At 34.6% G+C, this 23250-nt stretch overlaps 2 protein-coding genes across 16 annotated transcripts in view; both read left to right on the forward strand.

Moving 5' to 3' along the window:
* LOC145788218 (uncharacterized) overlaps nt 1-23250 on the forward strand; it is a 624890-nt gene that overhangs the window by 82216 nt on the left and 519424 nt on the right. The window lies entirely within an intron of this gene.
* Nucleotides 3471-22628, forward strand: LOC145765589 (uncharacterized). The gene is made up of 4 exons (XM_082577424.1): nt 3471-3567; nt 3787-4002; nt 20800-22122; nt 22519-22628. Exons 1-4 carry the CDS (start codon nt 3513-3515, stop codon nt 22626-22628), a joined length of 1704 nt encoding a protein of 567 aa, XP_082433550.1. The 5' UTR covers nt 3471-3512.

The following is a 23250-nucleotide window of genomic DNA, read 5'->3' on the forward strand; positions in this document are numbered from 1 at the left end:
CGAACTTTGCATCCCTCGTTTCGACCAACACAACGCCAAAACTTCTTAGTTTTATCGACACTCGTTTTATCAAATGAATACATGAAGCCATCAGCAGCAATTTTTTCACGATTACGTGAAGTTGAAATAGTCGAAGCTGCCATATCAATCTTTGCTTTATGATGTAGCAAACTTACCAAACTTTTCGGTGCAAATGAAGTGCTCAGATCCAACATCGGCTTATATGCAGGGCAATTGGAGCAGTAGACTACCTGATCTCCACAGGACACGTACTTCTGGAGTAGCAAATTACCAAACCTTTCTATGCACAAATGCAGTGCTCAGACTCAATGTCGGCTTATATGCAGGGCAATTAGAGCAATAGACCACCTGATCTCCACAGGACACGTACTTCTGGAGTAGAAGTTGCCGGTTTAAAGGCGCAGCTTTGTGCAATCTGTTACCTTTAATAATTACTTCTACTTGGGACGGATAGACCGTGTAAAGATGAGGTGCGAGACAACGCTCTACTACTCTTGATATTAGCACATCTCTACATGACATTTGCAATGCATCCTGAACACAAGTTGCAGCCAGATGGAACTTTACTTGATCTGTTATCTTTCGCAATTGCTTCTACTCGGGATGGATTGGCCATGTGACGAGTCCGCCCCGATAGCTCAATTGGTTAGCGCGTCACTTCTGGAACGAAGAAGCTTCAAGATCAAGCGGCGCTGGTTCGACTCTCGGGGTGTGCGCTTGAGCAACGCACGTTAAGGACTGCTCTCCATTCAGCGGTATCTAATGGATGGAATAGTTCCCCGGCAACAAGACTTCAACAATCGGAAACTTCATTCTGTCAATCTCAGTGACTGGGCCTGCGTCAGTGATTCAAAGCCTCTACAAGTATGCGAAACTGCCAGGATTAAGCTCTGCAAGAAGCTTTCCCAGTCCGAGGATAAAGATTCAATCAATCAATGCGTAAGACGCTTTACTACTGTTCACATGAATACATTTCTACAGAGCATATAGGCTACACTATGGCCACCTAAAGATACGGCCTGATTTGTCACATTTTGCAGAAATTTCCAGGTTTTTCTAACTTTGGGCAAACGTTTAAATAATTTTTTCTAAAAATTAGATTTTTACGCTTGCTTTACTCTTTTCCCCAGATGACACAATAGATTTCAACATCCTCGCATGTTGAAAAACAAAGAAAATTTGATTTCGAAGATTTTAGTCAGACTGTTAATTTTTCAATAACAGTCTGATTTTGCGTTTTTCAATTTACTTTTTCTCATTTGCTACTGCTTCCCCAAGACAACAAAAAAGTTTTATGTCATTAGGAAACACCCAAAAGTGAAATCATCTAAAAAAATGTCAGTCAAGCACTAGCAGTAGCTGTAATCAAAATCTGCAAAATGTGACAAATCAGGCCGCATCTACAGGTGGCCATGGCTACACCTTGGCTACAAGTTGCAAGCATCATGGTGAGACTTCGCTCGTTATTAAACCTAGTCGGGGTTTTGACAGAAAACTAAGTTACTCTTCACTCAAGTCTACCACCCACTTGAATATAGGCTACGTAGCCTACGGACGGTACGGTATATTTTTTACTGATGTGTAGTGTGGCTATTATTTGACTTAACTAAAAGTGAACTCAGACATGTTCAGAAACTTGAATAATTCATTGATAAAGCTTTTGCCGACGCAAGCCAGGACTAACAACAAATAAATGCCGAACACGAGCATTAAAAAAACAACATATTTTTCTGCTCAATAACTTATAACATTTGATGCGAAAATCATTGCCGGTTTAAGCAACTTTACTCACGGAAGCCATGACATATTATTCTGTTCAATATAACATTTTATGTGAAAAGCATTGCCGGTTTAAACAGTTTCACTCACGGAAGCCATGACATAATTTTCTCTTCAATATAACATTTTGTATGAAAAGCATTGCCGGTTTAAGCAGCTTCACCCATATACTTTTCTGTTCAATATAATACTTTGTGTGAAAAGCATTGCCCTACCTACCAAGCTGATACAATCTGCAGACTTTACTAGGAATAACACCTAAATGACCGAACGCCACAGTGCTCCGCGCCTAAATATCCAGATGCCACAGAGTGCGCGCCTATTAGACCAGCGCCTAAAAGACGTGGACCCCACCATGCTGCATTGTGTCTTTCATATAATATTTGTCTTTCATATAATAATTTATCAATTGAAGAGCAGCTGGTACAAAGAGATGTCTTGACTTTAATCGCCAGGGAGATTCTTCAGGTTGGATGTGAACTTTACGTGGAGCAAGTGATTAGGCTCTTTTGCCAGACAAGCCAGGTGTATAATTCCCAGCAGGTTGGATGCCACACCCCGTCACCATCTACAGTCCCTGCACAAACATTTGACTTCTCACGTCGACTTGTTGAGGCGTTTGGCGGGCACAACTTGGGTGCAAGTGCTGACACATTGGCTTTGGTTCAATCCATCGTTGAATACCGCACCGCCTACACTCGCCTCATCGACTAGCCAATCAATGACATATTGCGTACTGTGACTAGATACGCACAACATTGTCTGTAGAAAGATATCTTTTGTAGCGAGAGGTCTATGAGCTAATAATATGCTGCAATGGAAGAAAAAGTGATATAGAAGTTTAACTTGGCTGATGTCGAAACTTATATGTGTGATCTACTGCAACCCGTGCTTTCGTTGGTCATACGCGTAGCAAAGCTGTTTGAAGTATAACTGGATTGTTGCCGACAGAGAAAGTGTCAACAAAAGTTTTGGTTTCTTTAATTTCCAAATCTTTAAATTAGCAAGACATTGCAAACAAAGTATTGTTTCAACGTCTATCAAGGTTGCGATTACGTAAACAAAGAATCTTTTTGTTTGTGCTTGTGAGGTAAAAACTTTTTTCATCAAGAACATTTCATTTTTTCTATCGTTTTCCTGGCCACGCATTGCTCACGTGATACTCACGTGATAATTCAGTTATAAGCGCGAGCGATTGAACGCCTCTGTACAGTCGACAACTTGTAGGACAAGGTTCGAATCTTGAAAGGGTCAAATTAAAACAGTAAAAATAAATGTTGTTGCTCTGTTTCTAGTTTAATTGGTGAGGATAAGTCAGAGTTAGAGCAGCAATGTGTCGGTTGCCGAGTGGTGAGAGCCCTGGTACGACGCTCAATAGGATGCCGGTTTGACACCGCTCAAAAGCATGCGACTGTGTTTTACCTGAAAATTGCTTCCTTGCCATCCATCCATTCAATCTAAATCTTCAATCCCCGGGCGTACGCTTTAGATGAAACAAAATAGTGTGACTAACGTTTACACGAGTTTGTAAATTTTGATGCTAAGCAAGGTGGCTTGTCGCCATAAAACATGTTCAATCAAACTCTATAATTGCTTGATTTGTCTGTTTTGTTGTTACTGGAGCGTCATTATAATCACTTGCAATTGTGTTTTGTAGTATCAACTACTAAGTTTTAGTATTCTATTCTATCGAGATTCACAAATTAGAAAACATGTCTCTCTCAAACAATAACGAAGGAATTTCAAGTGAGGAAGTGATGGATGAAGGTGAGTTTGATTTAATGGTTGCTCTAACATGTTGATAATTTTGATAGCATTGCTTTTTACGTATTTCACGCATTTTAAAATATGTTGCTTCATTTTAGTGAAAGAGAACAAAACTTACAACCGCCATGATCCCCACATCAAGTCATCGACGTCTTCTTACGTTAAATTTAAGGCTCACATATTAGTTGTCAAAACAATATTTAAAAAGTTTTCTTACAGGACAAGCTCAGCAACATCTGACTTACCAGGACAACCGACAGTTTTCTACAACTGTCCATCAACATGTTGATCAAAAGGTGGTCCAGGTTGATCAGCGGCAGCATCTTCAAGTGGTCCAGGTTGACCAGCGGCAGTATCAACACGTTGACAAGAGGCAGTTTCATACAACGATCTACAATTTGCCGGAGCAAAGCTGTGCCAAGTCTGAAAATGAAGGTTTGTACTGTTTATATTTGATTGAAATAGTTTCCGTAATTATGGTAATAATGGCTCGGTTATTAAGGCATAAGGCATTGAGCTAAATGATGATAGACATAAAGAGTTTGCAAACTGTTGCTATGTTGCTGTATTTTAATTGAAAAGTTGTATAAGTCGTTTTGATTGTCAATCAATCTTGCTTCACTATCAACTGTAACCATGCCAAGCTTAAGCTATGCAAACAAATCAGCTTCATACTTTTAATCTTCGAAACAACGGAAAACTCAAAAGATTCAGCAAAATGTTATAACAATTAGCAAAATATATCGTTGATTTTATTGCGAAGCTAGAATCATACAAAAAACATTATAAAGTCACTTGTTCGTTGCAATAAAAATGTAAATACTTTAAAAGTAACATTTTAATAGAAAAAATATTTCAAAGTATTTTTTTTTTTTTCAAAGTAGCATCTCTTTGTATTTTGTTCATTAATAAAACAACAACGTTAATAAATATCAACAAAAATATTGATCAAGGTTTTGTGGATTTGTTTAAATGAATGAATTTTTGTTTGCTTCAGTTGCTGAGACGGGCCTTTGGGTCAGTTGTTCTGAACTATTTAAGAAAACAGGATGTTGATTACAATTGGTTTTGAGGTCAGTGTGTCTAGAGGACCTGTAGCAATATACTGTAAGTGACAACGGCAAGACTTCGTAGGCTGATCCTTGGAAAATTATTTCAGGCAACTGCAGTCTGCCCATAGAAAACTGATGGCCACTCAGATATTGTGGTGTCACACTCAAAAACAAGATATACCATTTCTTGCTTGGTATTATCTCTATAATATCGCTATAACGTAATATTGGTTGCTGTTGACCTTTCCTCCTCATATTATGATACGTCACATAAGCTTTTTTGCTTTTAGTAAAATATTTTAGACTTTTAGCATGAATATGCTAATAACACCTTTTCGATAATACTGACACACAAATGTCCACAAGTAGGCTACCAATCACTAAGTTCCAGACTCATTATAGCCACGCATAAAAAGATTTCATAATTGTTTCATATAATATTACACAAACTTTTATCAAAAACTTCTAGTAAACAGTCATTTGAAAAAAATAAAAGTTTCGGCAAATGTTAAATTTTATTGGATTTTGGAATTATAATAAAAAAGTTGCTTTCCACGTTATAACAAGTTGTTTGTCGTTTCAAAGATAATATTGCGACTGCCTTCCCATCTAGCAAAGTTTTAATTTAAGATTGCACGGTTTTAAGCAACGATGCAACATCCGGGCTACTACAAACGCCACTTGTAGTAAAAGTTTCTAGGTCAGCTAACAAACCCTGCATTAGTTTTGTCACCATTGCAAACGAGTTTGTCAATTTCCATGAAAATGGGACATTTCTATCTGCCGCAAACGATCACATCAACATTATTTTCATTAAATAATTCAAAATATAATCTACTTTTAATTATATAATCATAGCTTATAAACTACTTTTGCATTAACCCTTACGAGGTTGGGCTCCCTGGAGTCTTGCTCAGTTTGGGGGGGGGGCTGTCGATTCTTCTTATGCTTTAGGAGTGATATCTCTGTTATTTTTTAAGGTACGGCTTCAAACTTTGGGATTCACTTTGTAAAATTATTCACGCTGAGCATATCCGAAAATTAAACCTATGAGAATTTTAGAACTGCTCATAGACGTTGAAATGTTGAGGTGACTTATGACTTTTGGATTATTTTGCGATTAAAGCAATTGTAGCGTGAGTTTACACATTATTTTTTGGTAGAGTAATGAAGAACATGCATTGCCATGTTGTGATTAAATTTTTTTTACATAATCTCAATTTGAATCTATATTTTTCATGCAAAATAATAACTTTTCCCACGCTCAAAATAAAGCTCGCTTCTTGACTAAAAGAACAATGCTTCATCAATTACATGCAGTAATGAGATTTCTGAACGCGTGTCACACCAATTTGGATTATGATCTTGTGACCTCGGTTCCAAGAACAGCAACTCCTACGCTTTATTAACAAATGTAGACCAGCTGAAGAAGCAGGGTGGCGTTTATCAAATACTATTATGTAATCCACGAAACGAATGGAAGATCATGCAACAAAAAAAGCGGTTTAAATGCAATGTATTGTAGTTGCAACAGCGTCTCTCAATGTAAGTTCAATGTGAACTCGGCTACATACAAGGCTAGTACTAGGAGTAAGATTACCCGATAAAGTCGATGATGCTTTACATAAACAGAAGTCAGAAAGAAATTCAAAATAAAACAGTTACGGTTCATTAATTAACAGAACGTCACAACGCTTTTCATCAAAAGGAAAATCTGTAATGCCTCGGGTCATTTTCTTGTGGATTCAATAAGCTCTCTAAGATTCATATGCCACACACTAAAATCCAAACAATATTTAGATTTATTCAAAGTAGTATTTATTATGCGTCAAATCATTGTGAACCTGGAGAAATACTTTACAAAGAATTAGCTGCCTTTTTTTTTTGCCTAATGGGCGTTTATGCGATAAAAATGTCAGTTTGGCAGCAAAATATTGATAAGTATTTTGATTTGGTTACAGCAATACCGGACTGCAGCAATTGGCACAAGGCTCTTGCAGCAACGTTTTTCAACTTGATTCAATGGTAAAGCAACCTGTGTTCTGTCAGGTTATGTACACACAAATTCAGAAATATTTAAGAATATGCAATGAGGCACATTGAAATTACAAGTGGCTGCACATTTACAGTTCGATAATACGAGAAATTGAATACAACGCTAATACAATCATTTCGACGTGGATTCAACATTGCAAGACGATGTAAACATGCGCGGGTTTGCAATTAGATTACTTCTCTTCTGTCCTTGTTTGTATAAAAGTCATAAAATCAGTCGTTGTATCCGTGCTAAAATTCAGCTATGCTCAAACCGCATTATATTGATATTTTCTAAATAGAAAATGGATTTATAAAATATGAATACAATACTGTTTCAGCATATAAAAATGCTGAATTTTACATCGAGTATTACGATTAGTTTTATGACCCACTTTTTATACAAAAAAAGATAGATGATTTTGATAAGCAATCTAATTGCAAAACCGCACATGTTTACAAGTATTCAACGTCTTGATATGTTGAATCAACGTAAAAATAGCTATCTGTCTAATAAAAGGAAAAAAGGAAAATCTCTCATTGAGCTCCGCGTTTTATTTAGGCTGTGGTTGAAGCCAAAGTTTATAAAACCGCAATCATTCAAATAGTTTATTCTGCGCAAAAGCAAACTTGACATACTCGTATGGAATGTGCAGGGCATAAAGGCTTTTCACAGCATTGACATTGGCCACGGTTTTTTGGTAGTTTATTTTTTGTGGCTTTGGCACCTTCTCACTTTCACTGCCAAGAGTTTTTTGGTGGATTTTTTTAAAATTTAGTTTGAGCAAGGCTTTGATTTTGAACTGCTGTATTTTGAGAACGGAAACTGCTAGAAAAAAAATCAAAACATGAAAGTTGGTGCATTTTCAACAGTCTTTTACAGTATGTTTACAAATTTTGTGCATTTTTTTTTGAAAATGCCTTAAATCACTAAAATTTCTGACAAACTACAAAAAATTTGTGTTTTTTTTTACTTTTTTCGCTTCCGTTTAGATATCGGGAAAAAAATCTTCAAACTGCGATAAACTTTACCGGTAAATGTCAGGCAAGTGCTACACTTGCAGCACAAAGGTTGTCACGGAGATATTGACGCGATATGCGAGGAAAGAACTGGATAAGCTTCACTTTGCACAAAAAATGACAGTTTTTTACAAAAAATGACAATTCTTTGTAAATAATTAAATATTGCAGATGAAATTTAAATACAAACCTAGTAATTTCTTTCAACTTTTAGACAATACAAGTCTTCCTCTTTCTAAAACAGTCAGACTCATGCAGTTTGGCAAACAAAAAGACCAGATTTATCTAATTATCAAATGACGTCAAAAATGACGTCACAATGCACGAGTATACTCGGGTTGGCGGGAGAAGTGTAATATTAAGCAATTAATAAGCAAACGCAGTAGTTGTCCACCGTGGGGACTTCGCTTTGCACGTGAATGAACCAACCCATCCTTTGGTCGATGATATCGGTGCCACCCTTTGTGAAGTCGTAAAGCTTATACAAGCCTGGCTTCTTTTTGCCGTCATCCTTGGTAATCCCCAATAGAGGTTGCATGGTCGTCAACATCAACACATTCCGCATGCCAGAATTCTTCGTTTTTACTACATAAGAATGTAGGCTGAGATCAGCCTCACTCGTCTGCCAATAAATTTCGTACGAAGATTTCTCCCTACCACTCACTTGCTTCACTTCCAGGGGTATTCCTCTACGTATAGCGTTGAGGGTTCCAGCTGACGTTATACCCCTGTCAAGCAACCACTGCGCGAGTGGTATGGAGGTGTAAAAGCGGTCATACAAAATATTCCGACCTTGAAGGTCACCGTGTTGTTCCAGGCTCATCACCATTCCTTTTACCAGTTCTTCTGTTCCACGAACGTAAAAATTAAATGGCTCTTCCTTCGGTTTACCTGAATAGACCGATGCCGCAAATGTGTATGGGAATCTGCTGGCGTTTACCGACTTGAACAGAAGGCCATATTTCGCAGGCTTGTTTGGATTATATTGCTTGAAGGCAATTTGTGTCCTCATGGGGTATAGCGTTTTGTCCAACGACAAGTAGTCACCTGGAATGACATGTTTGCCGCAGTTTTCGTTAAACATTTCGAAAACGACTCGAAATGCGGCCAACCGGTCATTCTTCCAACGTTGCGGCCTAGTATTTTGGTCGTCGAACGAAATGTTCGAAAATAAAAATTTAAAGCGGTTCTTGCTCATTGTTGCACTAAACACGGGATGTCCTTGCAGTTGATTGAACAATACATCCGTGGAATGACCAGCCTGTCCTAAAAGCCCCCGAAAATACTCCAATTCAACAAAGGCCAGCATCTCCTCGTTGTTGGTTGGGCCAAAATAGCAGTACCTGCTGTCATCTAAAATTCTCTCTGGCAATTGAGAAATGAGTGTGGCAATTGTTCTATTTGTTTCTTGAACAATAATGTTCAAAATGTTTAAAGAAAAAAATAGTTCCCATGCTTGCCGAGGGGTCTTGGCTTCTTTGGCTTCTCCTCTAACACCAATCGGGCCAGATATAATGTTAGCCCGGCCCCTTCTCCCATTGTGCACCGGTCTCGCATTAGACCAAGTAATGCTGACGCCGCCCTCTTGTCTGTTCTTTGGCTTTTCTACAAAAGTTGTATAAGACTTCAGTGTGTCAGAAAAACTCAACAGCATCGTAGTTGTTCATGTCGAGATAGGAATCTATGCTGTTCACCAGTCTTTTCGATGTTATAATCCGTCCTGATGGCGCAAACTCCGGTTGAACATCGCCCATGGAAGGTAACTGGTCGTCAATCTCGATCGGAATCGCTGTTGCGGAAGTTGACGGAGAAGAATCCGCTTCTTCATCTGAATCGGAGTGCCATAAATCCTCCAAATCATCCGCCTGGCTTTTGTCGTCAGAATCCAGTAAAACATGTTGCAATATTTCTTCAGCACTGAATCCTTGCCTTGCCATGTTTTATTTAAAAGTGAAAAGGACGTAATTTTTTTAATAATGGCGTTGAAATACTAAAGAAAATGTATAATGAAACAAATTGTTAGTCCCATAGAAACTAGTTAGAAAAAAACTGTTACACAGAATTATAAAAATCGAGAATAAATCAAAACTTTGCAATATAATAAATTGTCAGACCGTTGTTAAAAATTGTGAAGTGCACTTTACATATTTACTGATGATGAAACTATATGAATGCTATGGTTATCTATGGTGATTCAGATTAGCTTTTTGAGCAATGCTTCACGTTTATGATAAACTACACGTAGAAGGGAAATCCAACAGGCGTTTGCACAATATCGTCGTTTAGCGACGTAGATTCGACGAAAGCGGCGTAATAATTAGTAGGCCTACCTGGTATCAATATTGGCTGTTTCTGCAATGTTGCGTTATGACCATGAACGCCACGTGGCTTGAAAAACAACATTATAACGCTGAATGAAACCATGTGCATGAAACTGATAATCTATCTAATAAAATTATCTCTGATGTAAATTCAACGATTGAGCAATGGTATGTCTCAACAAAATTACCAAATATTCCATCATTTTGACGGCTAGAATGCATTGTTGAACCTAAACCGAAAAATATAGATGCGCTGTTCATTCATAATTTTTGATATTTGTTTATATGTTTAGTGAAAATAAGCTGTCATTCTTGTTATTATATTGAAAACGAAAAGAGCAGTTTGCAAAACGTCTATATTACCATGAATGCGGTTTCATCTATTTTGATTGTCCCTTGCTGTAGGCCTACTCAGGCAAGTTGTAATTATCACAATCTAACTTTTCCAAACTGTGAGCACTATATCTCGATGCGCATTTGTGTATTGTGAGAAAATTTTGATGGTGTCCAAAAATCAAATACTATTTACAAAATAACTCGGTCTCTTACAATGTCCTCATATGTCACATCAACAAATACTTTCCTGACTTACCAATAGGCCTAACTAAGGTAATAAAGAAACATTCTACTAACGGACAGTTCAGTGATAAAAAAAATCCAAAAGTTTGATATTTCTTGCAAATGCAAACAATATAAGTTTTTCATAAAAAGATGAAGTTCAATAGCATTACAAGAATTCCATCACCATAATTCAAAAAGAACCTTTCCATTACTTGGGTTGACCCTTGCGATTACCCCGCATATGGGTTATGTTATGTACCACTATAGTTCACCGTACTGCCGATTGCCTAAAGCATGAAAAAAGTTGCATCTGTCTGCGGTTATAAGTTATATTTTTTTCTAAATTGAACTAAAACAGCTATTCGCATTATGAAACAGTTGGATAAGTGCCATAAATCAAACTATGGAATAAGTTTGTATCTCTATAAAAACGCCTGCCTGCAAAATGATACCATGTTCATAAAAATTACTAGATGTACATAACGCAATATACTTTATGATATTATATTTTCTGATTATACATTTCCAGTCCTTGTCACAGACTGCATAATGCTTACTCATTCACTTTCAATGTAACTGAAAGTAGTTGTTAGATAAAACCTATATATCACACGCGCTATCAAGTAAAAGCGTTCTATTTTACATTGATTGGATTGGCTCAATATGAGATGGCTACTTCTAAACTACACTTATGAAGGCAGAGTCTGCAATTACTTGAATTTTTGCAGGTGTTACCTACAATAAATAATGCGATTAATCGAATACAATTCTCACACAACTCGTGAATATGTCTAGTCAATCAGCGCTGACATAATGCTGGATGATGCATTATTGTTTATTGAATAATTTAGTAAATATGCGTAACTTCATTTGTTTGTTATTGTGAGACGAAACTAGGAAGAATGGAAATAGAAATGGATAAAATAAAGGTATTTTTATTCAATGTAAACGCGCTGCCGCGTGTCATTATCTAACTAAAATATCTCTCGCCGCTAGCCTATGTCGATTCATCGTTTTCTGACGTCACGTCCATTCGATAATAAACGATTTCTTTCATGCATTCTCAGTTCAGTTTGGCAGTTACCCGCCTTTCCGTCGATTCAACGTTGCAAGACGTCGCATAAGTTCATATCTTTAGTTTGGTAAACGGAGATAAGATTTCATTGTGACATTGCTATGCAAACTTATATTTCACATGAGACAACTTGACAAGTAAATACACAAGTTTTCACAATTTATGACGAGTTATAGCACATGGAAATGTTACGCTACAATTGCTTTGCGAGGTACTGCATCGCGGTTTAGTTTATCAGTGACAGTGAACCTGGTACAAAAAGCCTCGAATATATTGATTCAACTAAGCTGCATCACGTATAAACGTGGTGGAACGATCGTCCTTTTCACAAAAGCGTGATGTTCTGGTTTATCCTACACAAATGAGAAGCGTATTGCATTTCAAATCTTTACATGTCGACTTGGAAATAAATGTTTACAAGTATATGTGAGAAGCTTTGGGAACATCGACGCCTTTTCTGCTTTTGATAGTGTGTCGGACAAAAGGAAAGATTTGAAACCAAAATCATAATATGTTACAGAGCAGCTTCTATAGTAGGCAATAACGTTGTAGCCTACGCTTTGTTTGATTGAAAGGACATAATTGTCTGCGAAAAACTATTCTCGCTCTAGATGCATTGGCACCAAGTCTTATGTCTAATTTTACGCAATTTCAACCGCAAGCGACGGTAACTCATCGTATCAAAGTTGAAGCTTTTCTTGTATCGACGTCGCTTATAAGCCGTGGTGAGAACAAAAGGTCCACGCATACTGTCAATTTCCTTCACGCTGTGAAGCAGTTAGGATTAACGAGACATGGGCCAAATTAATCACTTTCATCCAGCTGGTGGGAAAATTTTGAACAATAGAATATGAAATATTTCAGAGGATGTGCTGAGAAATGCCTTATATCTCTCAATTTATAACCTTTATTCGCTCAAAATTTCAGCTCAATAGAGGTGAATGAAAGTTAGGAAAATTCAAGAAATCTCATAGTCGCAGCCTCAGTGGTTTGAGAGATACAACTGTTGATGCAAAAAAGTTGAATTGACAGCCCCCCCCCAACCTTCAAACAGTTAAAAATGATAGAATGCATAATTCAACTTTAAAATAACGTGATGCTGTTTAGTGTTCAGTTGAAGTACCGGGCATCTCTGATATAGCAAAGCTTGTAAAACAATATTTATAAAGTAAATAATTTGGCAACTCTGACAAATTCTTGACCGCGACAACTCTTTACTCCGGATAAGCATATTCTTCTTCTTCTGGCTTTACTCCAACTTTAAGTGATGTCGCCAGTGCAAATGGCAGTCCTCCACATAACTCTTTTAGCAGCATATTCTTCCTTTACTTTCACTATTTCCATATCTTCTGCTACGTAATTTTGGCCGATCGGTAGGAAATTGTCAGTATTGAATTTTTGAAGAATATTGTGCAAGATTTTTGGAGCATCTAAAACTTTTATTTGTTTGGTTACAAATGCATAACTCTGAACTAATAACTCCTATCTCTTAACAGTCTTGCAATTAAATTTCCACATGTTATGGCTTGTTAGTGTTGTTGTGTGTTTTTTTTATGCTTTGTTTGTGTCTCAGGTTTGTACTTCTGTCCATCATGCGTAATCTGTTTGGACACTTCTCTTCTGAACATTAGTTTATTCCTCATTAATCTGTTTAGACACTTCTCTTCTGAACATTAGTTTATTCCTCATTAATCTGTTTAAACACTTCTCTTCTGAACATTAGTTTATTCCTCATTAATCTGTTTAAACACTTCTCTTCTGAACATTAGTTTATTCCTCATTAATCTGTTTAAACACTTCTCTTCTGAACATTAGTTTATTCCTCATTAATCTGTTTAAACACTTCTCTTCTGAACATTAGTTTATTCCTCATTAATCTGTTTAAACACTTCTCTTCTGAACATTAGTTTATTCCTCATTAATCTGTTTAAACACTTCTCTTCTGAACATTAGTTTATTCCTCATTAATCTGTTTAAACACTTCTCTTCTGAACATTAGTTTATTCCTCATTAATCTGTTTAAACACTTCTCTTCTGAACATTAGTTTATTCCTCATTAATCTGTTTAAACACTTCTCTTCTGAACATTAGTTTATTCCTCATTAATCTGTTTAAACACTTCTCTTCTGAACATTAGTTTATTCCTCATTAATCTGTTTGGACACTTCTCTTCTGAACATTAGTTTATTCCTCATTAATCTGTTTAAACACTTCTCTTCTGAACATTAGTTTATTCCTCATTAATCTGTTTAAACACTTCTCTTCTGAACATTAGTTTATTCCTCATTAATCTGTTTAAACACTTCTCTTCTGAACATTAGTTTATTCCTCATTAATCTGTTTAAACACTTCTCTTCTGAACATTAGTTTATTCCTCATTAATCTGTTTAAACACTTCTCTTCTGAACATTAGTTTATTCCTCATTAATCTGTTTAAACACTTCTCTTCTGAACATTAGTTTATTCCTCATTAATCTGTTTAAACACTTCTCTTCTGAACATTAGTTTATTCCTCATTAATCTGTTTAAACACTTCTCTTCTGAACATTAGTTTATTCCTCATTAATCTGTTTAAACACTTCTCTTCTGAACATTAGTTTATTCCTCATTAATCTGTTTAAACACTTCTCTTCTGAACATTAGTTTATTCCTCATTAATCTGTTTAAACACTTCTCTTCTGAACATTAGTTTATTCCTCATTAATCTGTTTAGACACTTCTCTTCTGAACATTAGTTTATTCCTCATTAATCTGTTTAAACACTTCTCTTCTGAACATTAGTTTATTCCTCATTAATCTGTTTAGACACTTCTCTTCTGAACATTAGTTTATTCCTCATTAATCTGTTTAGACACTTCTCTTCTGAACATTAGTTTATTCCTCATTAATCTGTTTAAACACTTCTCTTCTGAACATTAGTTTATTCCTCATTAATCTGTTTAAACACTTCTCTTTTGAAACATTAGTTTATTCCTCATTAATCTGTTTAAACACTTCTCTTCTGAACATTAGTTTATTCCTCATTAATCTGTTTAAACACTTCTCTTCTGAACATTAGTTTATTCCTCATTAATCTGTTTAGACACTTCTCTTCTGAACATTAGTTTATTCCTCATTAATCTGTTTAAACACTTCTCTTCTGAACATTAGTTTATTCCTCATTAATCTGTTTAAACACTTCTCTTCTGAACATTAGTTTATTCCTCATTAATCTGTTTAAACACTTCTCTTCTGAACATTAGTTTATTCCTCATTAATCTGTTTAAACACTTCTCTTCTGAACATTAGTTTATTCCTCGTTAATCTGTTTAAACACTTCTCTTCTGAACATTAGTTTATTCCTCATTAATCTGTTTAAACACTTCTCTTCTGAACATTAGTTTATTCCTCATTAATCTGTTTAAACACTTCTCTTCTGAACATTAGTTTATTCCTCATTAATCTGTTTAAACACTTCTCTTCTGAACATTAGTTTATTCCTCATTAATCTGTTTAGACACTTCTCTTCTGAACATTAGTTTATTCCTCATTAATCTGTTTAAACACTTCTCTTCTGAACATTAGTTTATTCCTCATTAATCTGTTTAAACACTTCTCTTCTGAACATTAGTTTATTCCTCATTAATCTGTTTAAACACTTCTCTTCTGAACATTAGTTTATTCCTCATTAATCTGTTTAAACACTTCTCTTCTGAACATTAGTTTATTCCTCATTAATCTGTTTAGACACTTCTCTTCTGAACATTAGTTTATTCCTCATTAATCTGTTTAAACACTTCTCTTCTGAACATTAGTTTATTCCTCATTAATCTGTTTAAACACTTCTCTTCTGAACATTAGTTTATTCCTCATTAATCTGTTTAGACACTTCTCTTCTGAACATTAGTTTATTCCTCATTAATCTGTTTAAACACTTCTCTTCTGAACATTAGTTTATTCCTCATTAATCTGTTTAGACACTTCTCTTCTGAACATTAGTTTATTCCTCATTAATCTGTTTAGACACTTCTCTTCTGAACATTAGTTTATTCCTCATTAATCTGTTTAAACACTTCTCTTCTGAACATTAGTTTATTCCTCATTAATCTGTTTAAACACTTCTCTTCTGAACATTAGTTTATTCCTCATTAATCTGTTTAAACACTTCTCTTCTGAACATTAGTTTATTCCTCGTTAATCTGTTTAAACACTTCTCTTCTGAACATTAGTTTATTCCTCATTAATCTGTTTAAACACTTCTCTTCTGAACATTAGTTTATTCCTCATTAATCTGTTTAAACACTTCTCTTCTGAACATTAGTTTATTCCTCATTAATCTGTTTAGACACTTCTCTTCTGAACATTAGTTTATTCCTCATTAATCTGTTTAGACACTTCTCTTCTGAACATTAGTTTATTCCTCATTAATCTGTTTAAACACTTCTCTTCTGAACATTAGTTTATTCCTCATTAATCTGTTTGGACACTTCTCTTCTGAACATTAGTTTATTCCTCATTAATCTGTTTAAACACTTCTCTTCTGAACATTAGTTTATTCCTCATTAATCTGTTTAAACACTTCTCTTCTGAACATTAGTTTATTCCTCATTAATCTGTTTGGACACTTCTCTTCTGAACATTAGTTTATTCCTCATTAATCTGTTTAAACACTTCTCTTCTGAACATTAGTTTATTCCTCATTAATCTGTTTAAACACTTCTCTTCTGAACATTAGTTTATTCCTCATTAATCTGTTTAGACACTTCTCTTCTGAACATTAGTTTATTCCTCATTAATCTGTTTAAACACTTCTCTTCTGAACATTAGTTTATTCCTCATTAATCTGTTTAAACACTTCTCTTCTGAACATTAGTTTATTCCTCATTAATCTGTTTAAACACTTCTCTTCTGAACATTAGTTTATTCCTCATTAATCTGTTTAAACACTTCTCTTCTGAACATTAGTTTATTCCTCATTAATCTGTTTAGACACTTCTCTTCTGAACATTAGTTTATTCCTCATTAATCTGTTTGGACACTTCTCTTCTGGACATTAGTTTATTCCTCATTAATCTGTTTAGACACTTCTCTTCTGAACATTAGTTTATTCCTCATTAATCTGTTTAAACACTTCTCTTCTGAACATTAGTTTATTCCTCATTAATCTGTTTAGACACTTCTCTTCTGAACATTAGTTTATTCCTCATTAATCTGTTTAGACACTTCTCTTCTGAACATTAGTTTATTCCTCATTAATCTGTTTAAACACTTCTCTTCTGAACATTAGTTTATTCCTCATTAATCTGTTTAGACACTTCTCTTCTGAACATTAGTTTATTCCTCATTAATCTGTTTAAACACTTCTCTTCTGAACATTAGTTTATTCCTCATTAATCTGTTTAAACACTTCTCTTCTGAACATTAGTTTATTCCTCATTAATCTGTTTAAACACTTCTCTTCTGAACATTAGTTTATTCCTCATTAATCTGTTTAAACACTTCTCTTCTGAACATTAGTTTATTCCTCATTAATCTGTTTAAACACTTCTCTTCTGAACATTAGTTTATTCCTCATTAATCTGTTTAAACACTTCTCTTCTGAACATTAGTTTATTCCTCATTAATCTGTTTAAACACTTCTCTTCTGAACATTAGTTTATTCCTCATTAATCTGTTTAAACACTTCTCTTCTGAACATTAGTTTATTCCTCATTAATCTGTTTAAACACTTCTCTTCTGAACATTAGTTTATTCCTCATTAATCTGTTTAAACACTTCTCTTCTGAACATTAGTTTATTCCTCATTAATCTGTTTAAACACTTCTCTTCTGAACATTAGTTTATTCCTCATTAATCTGTTTAAACACTTCTCTTCTGAACATTAGTTTATTCCTCATTAATCTGTTTAAACACTTCTCTTCTGAACATTAGTTTATTCCTCATTAATCTGTTTAAACACTTCTCTTCTGAACATTAGTTTATTCCTCATTAATCTGTTTAAACACTTCTCTTCTGAACATTAGTTTATTCCTCATTAATCTGTTTAAACACTTCTCTTCTGGACATTAGTTTATTCCTCATTAATCTGTTTAAACACTTCTCTTCTGAACATTAGTTTATTCCTCATTAATCTGTTTAAACACTTCTCTTCTGAACATTAGTTTATTCCTCATTAATCTGTTTAGACACTTCTCTTCTGAACATTAGTTTATTCCTCATTAATCTGTTTAAACACTTCTCTTCTGAACATTAGTTTATTCCTCATTAATCTGTTTAGACACTTCTCTTCTGAACATTAGTTTATTCCTCATTAATCTGTTTGGACACTTCTCTTCTGGACATTAGTTTATTCCTCATTAATCTGTTTAGACACTTCTCTTCTGAACATTAGTTTATTCCTCATTAATCTGTTTAAACACTTCTCTTCTGAACATTAGTTTATTCCTCATTAATCTGTTTAGACACTTCTCTTCTGAACATTAGTTTATTCCTCATTAATCTGTTTAGACACTTCTCTTCTGAACATTAGTTTATTCCTCATTAATCTGTTTAAACACTTCTCTTCTGAACATTAGTTTATTCCTCATTAATCTGTTTAGACACTTCTCTTCTGAACATTAGTTTATTCCTCATTAATCTGTTTGGACACTTCTCTTCTGGACATTAGTTTATTCCTCATTAATCTGTTTAAACACTTCTCTTCTGGACATTAGTTTATTCCTCATTAATCTGTTTAAACACTTCTCTTCTGAACATTAGTTTATTCCTCATTAATCTGTTTAAACACTTCTCTTCTGAACATTAGTTTATTCCTCATTAATCTGTTTAAACACTTCTCTTCTGAACATTAGTTTATTCCTCATTAATCTGTTTAAACACTTCTCTTCTGAACATTAGTTTATTCCTCATTAATCTGTTTAAACACTTCTCTTCTGAACATTAGTTTATTCCTCATTAATCTGTTTAAACACTTCTCTTCTGAACATTAGTTTATTCCTCATTAATCTGTTTAAACACTTCTCTTCTGAACATTAGTTTATTCCTCTTTAATCTGTTTAAACACTTCTCTTCTGAACATTAGTTTATTCCTCATTAATCTGTTTGGACACTTCTCTTCTGAACATTAGTTTATTCCTCATTAATCTGTTTAGACACTTCTCTTCTGAACATTAGTTTATTCCTCATTAATCTGTTTAAACACTTCTCTTCTGAACATTAGTTTATTCCTCATTAATCTGTTTAAACACTTCTCTTCTGAACATTAGTTTATTCCTCATTAATCTGTTTGGACACTTCTCTTCTGAACATTAGTTTATTCCTCATTAATCTGTTTAAACACTTCTCTTCTGAACATTAGTTTATTCCTCATTAATCTGTTTGGACACTTCTCTTCTGAACATTAGTTTATTCCTCATTAATCTGTTTAAACACTTCTCTTCTGAACATTAGTTTATTCCTCATTAATCTGTTTAAACACTTCTCTTCTGAACATTAGTTTATTCCTCATTAATCTGTTTAAACACTTCTCTTCTGAACATTAGTTTATTCCTCATTAATCTGTTTAAACACTTCTCTTCTGAACATTAGTTTATTCCTCATTAATCTGTTTAAACACTTCTCTTCTGAACATTAGTTTATTCCTCATTAATCTGTTTGGACACTTCTCTTCTGAACATTAGTTTATTCCTCATTAATCTGTTTAAACACTTCTCTTCTGAACATTAGTTTATTCCTCATTAATCTGTTTAGACACTTCTCTTCTGAACATTAGTTTATTCCTCATTAATCTGTTTAAACACTTCTCTTCTGAACATTAGTTTATTCCTCATTAATCTGTTTAAACACTTCTCTTCTGAACATTAGTTTATTCCTCATTAATCTGTTTGGACACTTCTCTTCTGAACATTAGTTTATTCCTCATTAATCTGTTTAAACACTTCTCTTCTGAACATTAGTTTATTCCTCATTAATCTGTTTAAACACTTCTCTTCTGAACATTAGTTTATTCCTCATTAATCTGTTTAAACACTTCTCTTCTGAACATTAGTTTATTCCTCATTAATCTGTTTAAACACTTCTCTTCTGAACATTAGTTTATTCCTCATTAATCTGTTTGGACACTTCTCTTCTGAACATTAGTTTATTCCTCATTAATCTGTTTAAACACTTCTCTTCTGAACATTAGTTTATTCCTCATTAATCTGTTTAAACACTTCTCTTCTGAACATTAGTTTATTCCTCATTAATCTGTTTAAACACTTCTCTTCTGAACATTAGTTTATTCCTCATTAATCTGTTTAAACACTTCTCTTCTGAACATTAGTTTATTCCTCATTAATCTGTTTGGACACTTCTCTTCTGAACATTAGTTTATTCCTCATTAATCTGTTTAAACACTTCTCTTCTGAACATTAGTTTATTCCTCATTAATCTGTTTAAACACTTCTCTTCTGAACATTAGTTTATTCCTCATTAATCTGTTTGGACACTTCTCTTCTGAACATTAGTTTATTCCTCATTAATCTGTTTAAACACTTCTCTTCTGAACATTAGTTTATTCCTTTTTCAAATTTCCGGCACGTTGTGCTACGTCATGTTTTTGAGTTGTCAGTCCATTTGTGTGCAAGATATGCAGTAGCTGTAGATTGAGCTTGTAAAGAATGTAGCCTAATATTTTATTGGCTTGATAAGAGCAATAGGCGTAGCCGACTACGTTCGACATTTTATTTTAATTTATGTTTGTTATAATGTTAAATGTTGTGATGTTGCTCAGCTATGTCTGTTTGCGGTGAAGGAAGTAACCTCTCTACCCAAATTGAACAAAAATAAAGATTTAAAATTTCGCCTCTAAAAGAAACGAAATATTTTTGTTTCCAGCGGTCTACACGTGGTGGTTTAGTAAAATTGATAAAATACGTTTGTTTAGGCTTACAATTTGCAATATCCTTCACAAATGTTTTGAATATTGTATTGATAAACTGAGAAACGTAAAACACATAACGTGTTGAACAAGCTTATTAAATCAGAATCGTAACTGTACTTAGCCGTATATGTTTGGATATTTTACCAAGCTTCTAATATTTGCTTAACCATAACTTACTCAAAGTCTAATCAAGTGAGGTTGCCAATAAGATCAGTCGTCAATTCAAAAGCAATTTTTCAAATATGTTTTTGTTTTTCTTTTGTTTAGGTTCTGCAAAAGAATTAAAAAAGCTGCAACATGCAGCTCGCAAACAATATCATCGCAAATATGACGTTGATCTCTCCAGCTTTGACGTTTCTCCAGAGGGTTTTCCAGAAATTTATTGTGAAATGTATAAAGTTGATTTTTACGAAGGAAGGTCCATTCCTGACGATGACAAGTACAATCCCAAAAGTCAAGGAATTAAATTAAGTAAATTTGACCAAGCAGTAACAATCGATCAATTAGTTTCTGATATTCAAACCAACAGGTTTGTGTCAGTAATTGGATATCCTGGGTCAGGAAAAACAACTCTATCGAAACGTCTGGCAAGACGACTTTCTCAATGTGAAAATGTTCTCGTCCTAAGGAAGCTTTTTATGGACATGAATGACCGCAACAAACAATTTACATTGAAAGAGTTTCTACTGGGAGATTGCAATTACAACTTAAGCGACCAAGAACAGAATTCTGTTTTTGAATGGATGACAGCCAATCCGGAAAACTGCTTCATTATTTTGGATGGATTTGATCAAGTGAGTTGGAACTTGAACAAAAATGTAGAAGAATCCAAATACAATACTCCACTTCAATATAGGGATCTTGTTTCAAATCTGTGTCTGCAAAAATTTCTTAAGAATTGTCACTTGATATTCACTTCTCGACCACACGCAATGCTTCATATTCCTGAAAGATGCCGACCCAAACGCACTTACTTCATTCGTGATCTGACCTCTGACAATATGAAAACGTTATTCGACGCTTTAGTCAACGACCAACAACAATCCGAGACTCTTTGGAACGAACTTACAGTAAAAACTCCACATTTAACGTCAATCTGCCACAACCCTCTGATGCTGCAGCTCTACGTGAGAGCATCTCTTGGATCGTCACAAATTGATGATATATCCACAATGACCAGGATATTTTATACCGTATTGTTAAATCTTAAAACTTCAGGACACGCTAGGATTTCGATATCAGATGATATTGTCATCAAACTTTCCAAAATCGCGTACGAAGCAACAAAAAGAGGAACAGTCTTAATCAAAGCAGACGACCTTGAAAAAAATAATCTCTCCAGTCAGGAAGTTCAAGATCTTGTCGTCACTCTAATGGGAGCAAACAGAGAATATGCGCTCATGGAAGGGCAGCAACGCTTCTATTTTAGTCACCAGACCTTTCAGGAGTACTTCAGTGCTTTATACATCTGTCGTGAAATGTCATTAAGCGATTTTAGATTTTTCGTTCAAAATAACCTGCTGAAGGACCATTGGGCTGTTGTTGTACAATTTGCATCAGGACTACTTTTGGATCCGTTCATAAACAAAGGTTAATTTCTATTTCATCTACAGTTTATTTATCGTACTACTAACAACAAATCTAATCATAGAGTTTTTTTTTCATTATAATAGACCAAGTCAAGATATATTTTGTTATCTTATGGAGAAATCCATTATAATAATTGATATTCCTTTCAACAAATATCATTAGTAATTGGACGCTTGACGTTATTTGTGAATGAGCGCTCAGGCGATTATGTAATTATATTTTTTTGATTTTGTCAATTGTATTCTCTCAATCTTGTGATTCATAACTTTATGCTAGAATAGGCACAAGTGTTACACAGCGAGTACATTGTGCCAATAAACAATATTTGCTTGTTTGTCTGCTATAACTAAATAATATGTATTGCACAAACAACAAATTATTTTTTCAAATTTACAGATCAATCCAGTTCTGCAATGAACCAACGTCCTTCAGTAGAATCTACGTCAGCAGTGACGCAACCGTCAACTTCGTCTTCACAAATTGCTTCAAGTAGGAATATTGGCTAAATATTTTGTGAATATGTTGTGAGAAGGAATAATATATTATATGTGCTTTTTTGTCAGCTACAAGTGAAAGATATTTATCACCATTGGAAACCACTAGGCTATAGGCGATCGTTCATATGTATCGATAATCTTTAATTCCCAGCTCTTCCATCACTCAGCTGCTTTAGAGCAGTGTATTGTATAGTGGGGATTGAATTGTGGGCACTGCAGTTTGCGAAATGGGCTCTAACATTATTTTAACAAAGAATCATTTCAAATATAATTCCCAGGTAGAAAAGATTGTGCATTTGTCGTTGATCCATCTGCAGACGTTGAATCAATGTAAAAACAACCAATTTTACTATCTGGGTTATTACATCATTGTGACACATCGATTGTCGTCACATCTTCCTTCTTCCTGGCAGCGCAGCAGCAAGCTTACTGGTCACAATGCTTCAATTTAAAAGTTTCTTTGTTACGTATTGGTTCATTATTTGTCATAATCTGGCAGTCTTGTAGAGTTGTTGGCAGCATACGTAGGCCTACAGGTTTTGTTTAGGTTAGTTATTCGATAGTTTGTGTTTGCAAGTTTTACCGCTTTGTGTCAATTTGTAAGGTCACACCATGTTTAAGTTCAATAGAG

The sequence above is a fragment of the Aplidium turbinatum genome, chromosome 2, assembly GCF_918807975.1.
Source record: "Aplidium turbinatum chromosome 2, kaAplTurb1.1, whole genome shotgun sequence".
Classification (NCBI taxonomy): Eukaryota; Metazoa; Chordata; class Ascidiacea; order Aplousobranchia; family Polyclinidae; genus Aplidium; species Aplidium turbinatum.

Excerpts from the sequence above, each read along its gene's own strand:
- LOC145765589 (XM_082577424.1), top strand. The coding sequence starts at position 3,513 with ATGTCTCTCTCAAACAATAACGAAGGAATTTCAAGTGAGGAAGTGATG. Across the intron at positions 3,568-3,786 it reads TGAGGAAGTGATGGATGAAG|GACAAGCTCAGCAACATCTG; the intron begins GTGAGTTTGATT and ends GTTTTCTTACAG. Across the intron at positions 4,003-20,799 it reads TGCCAAGTCTGAAAATGAAG|GTTCTGCAAAAGAATTAAAA; the intron begins GTTTGTACTGTT and ends TCTTTTGTTTAG.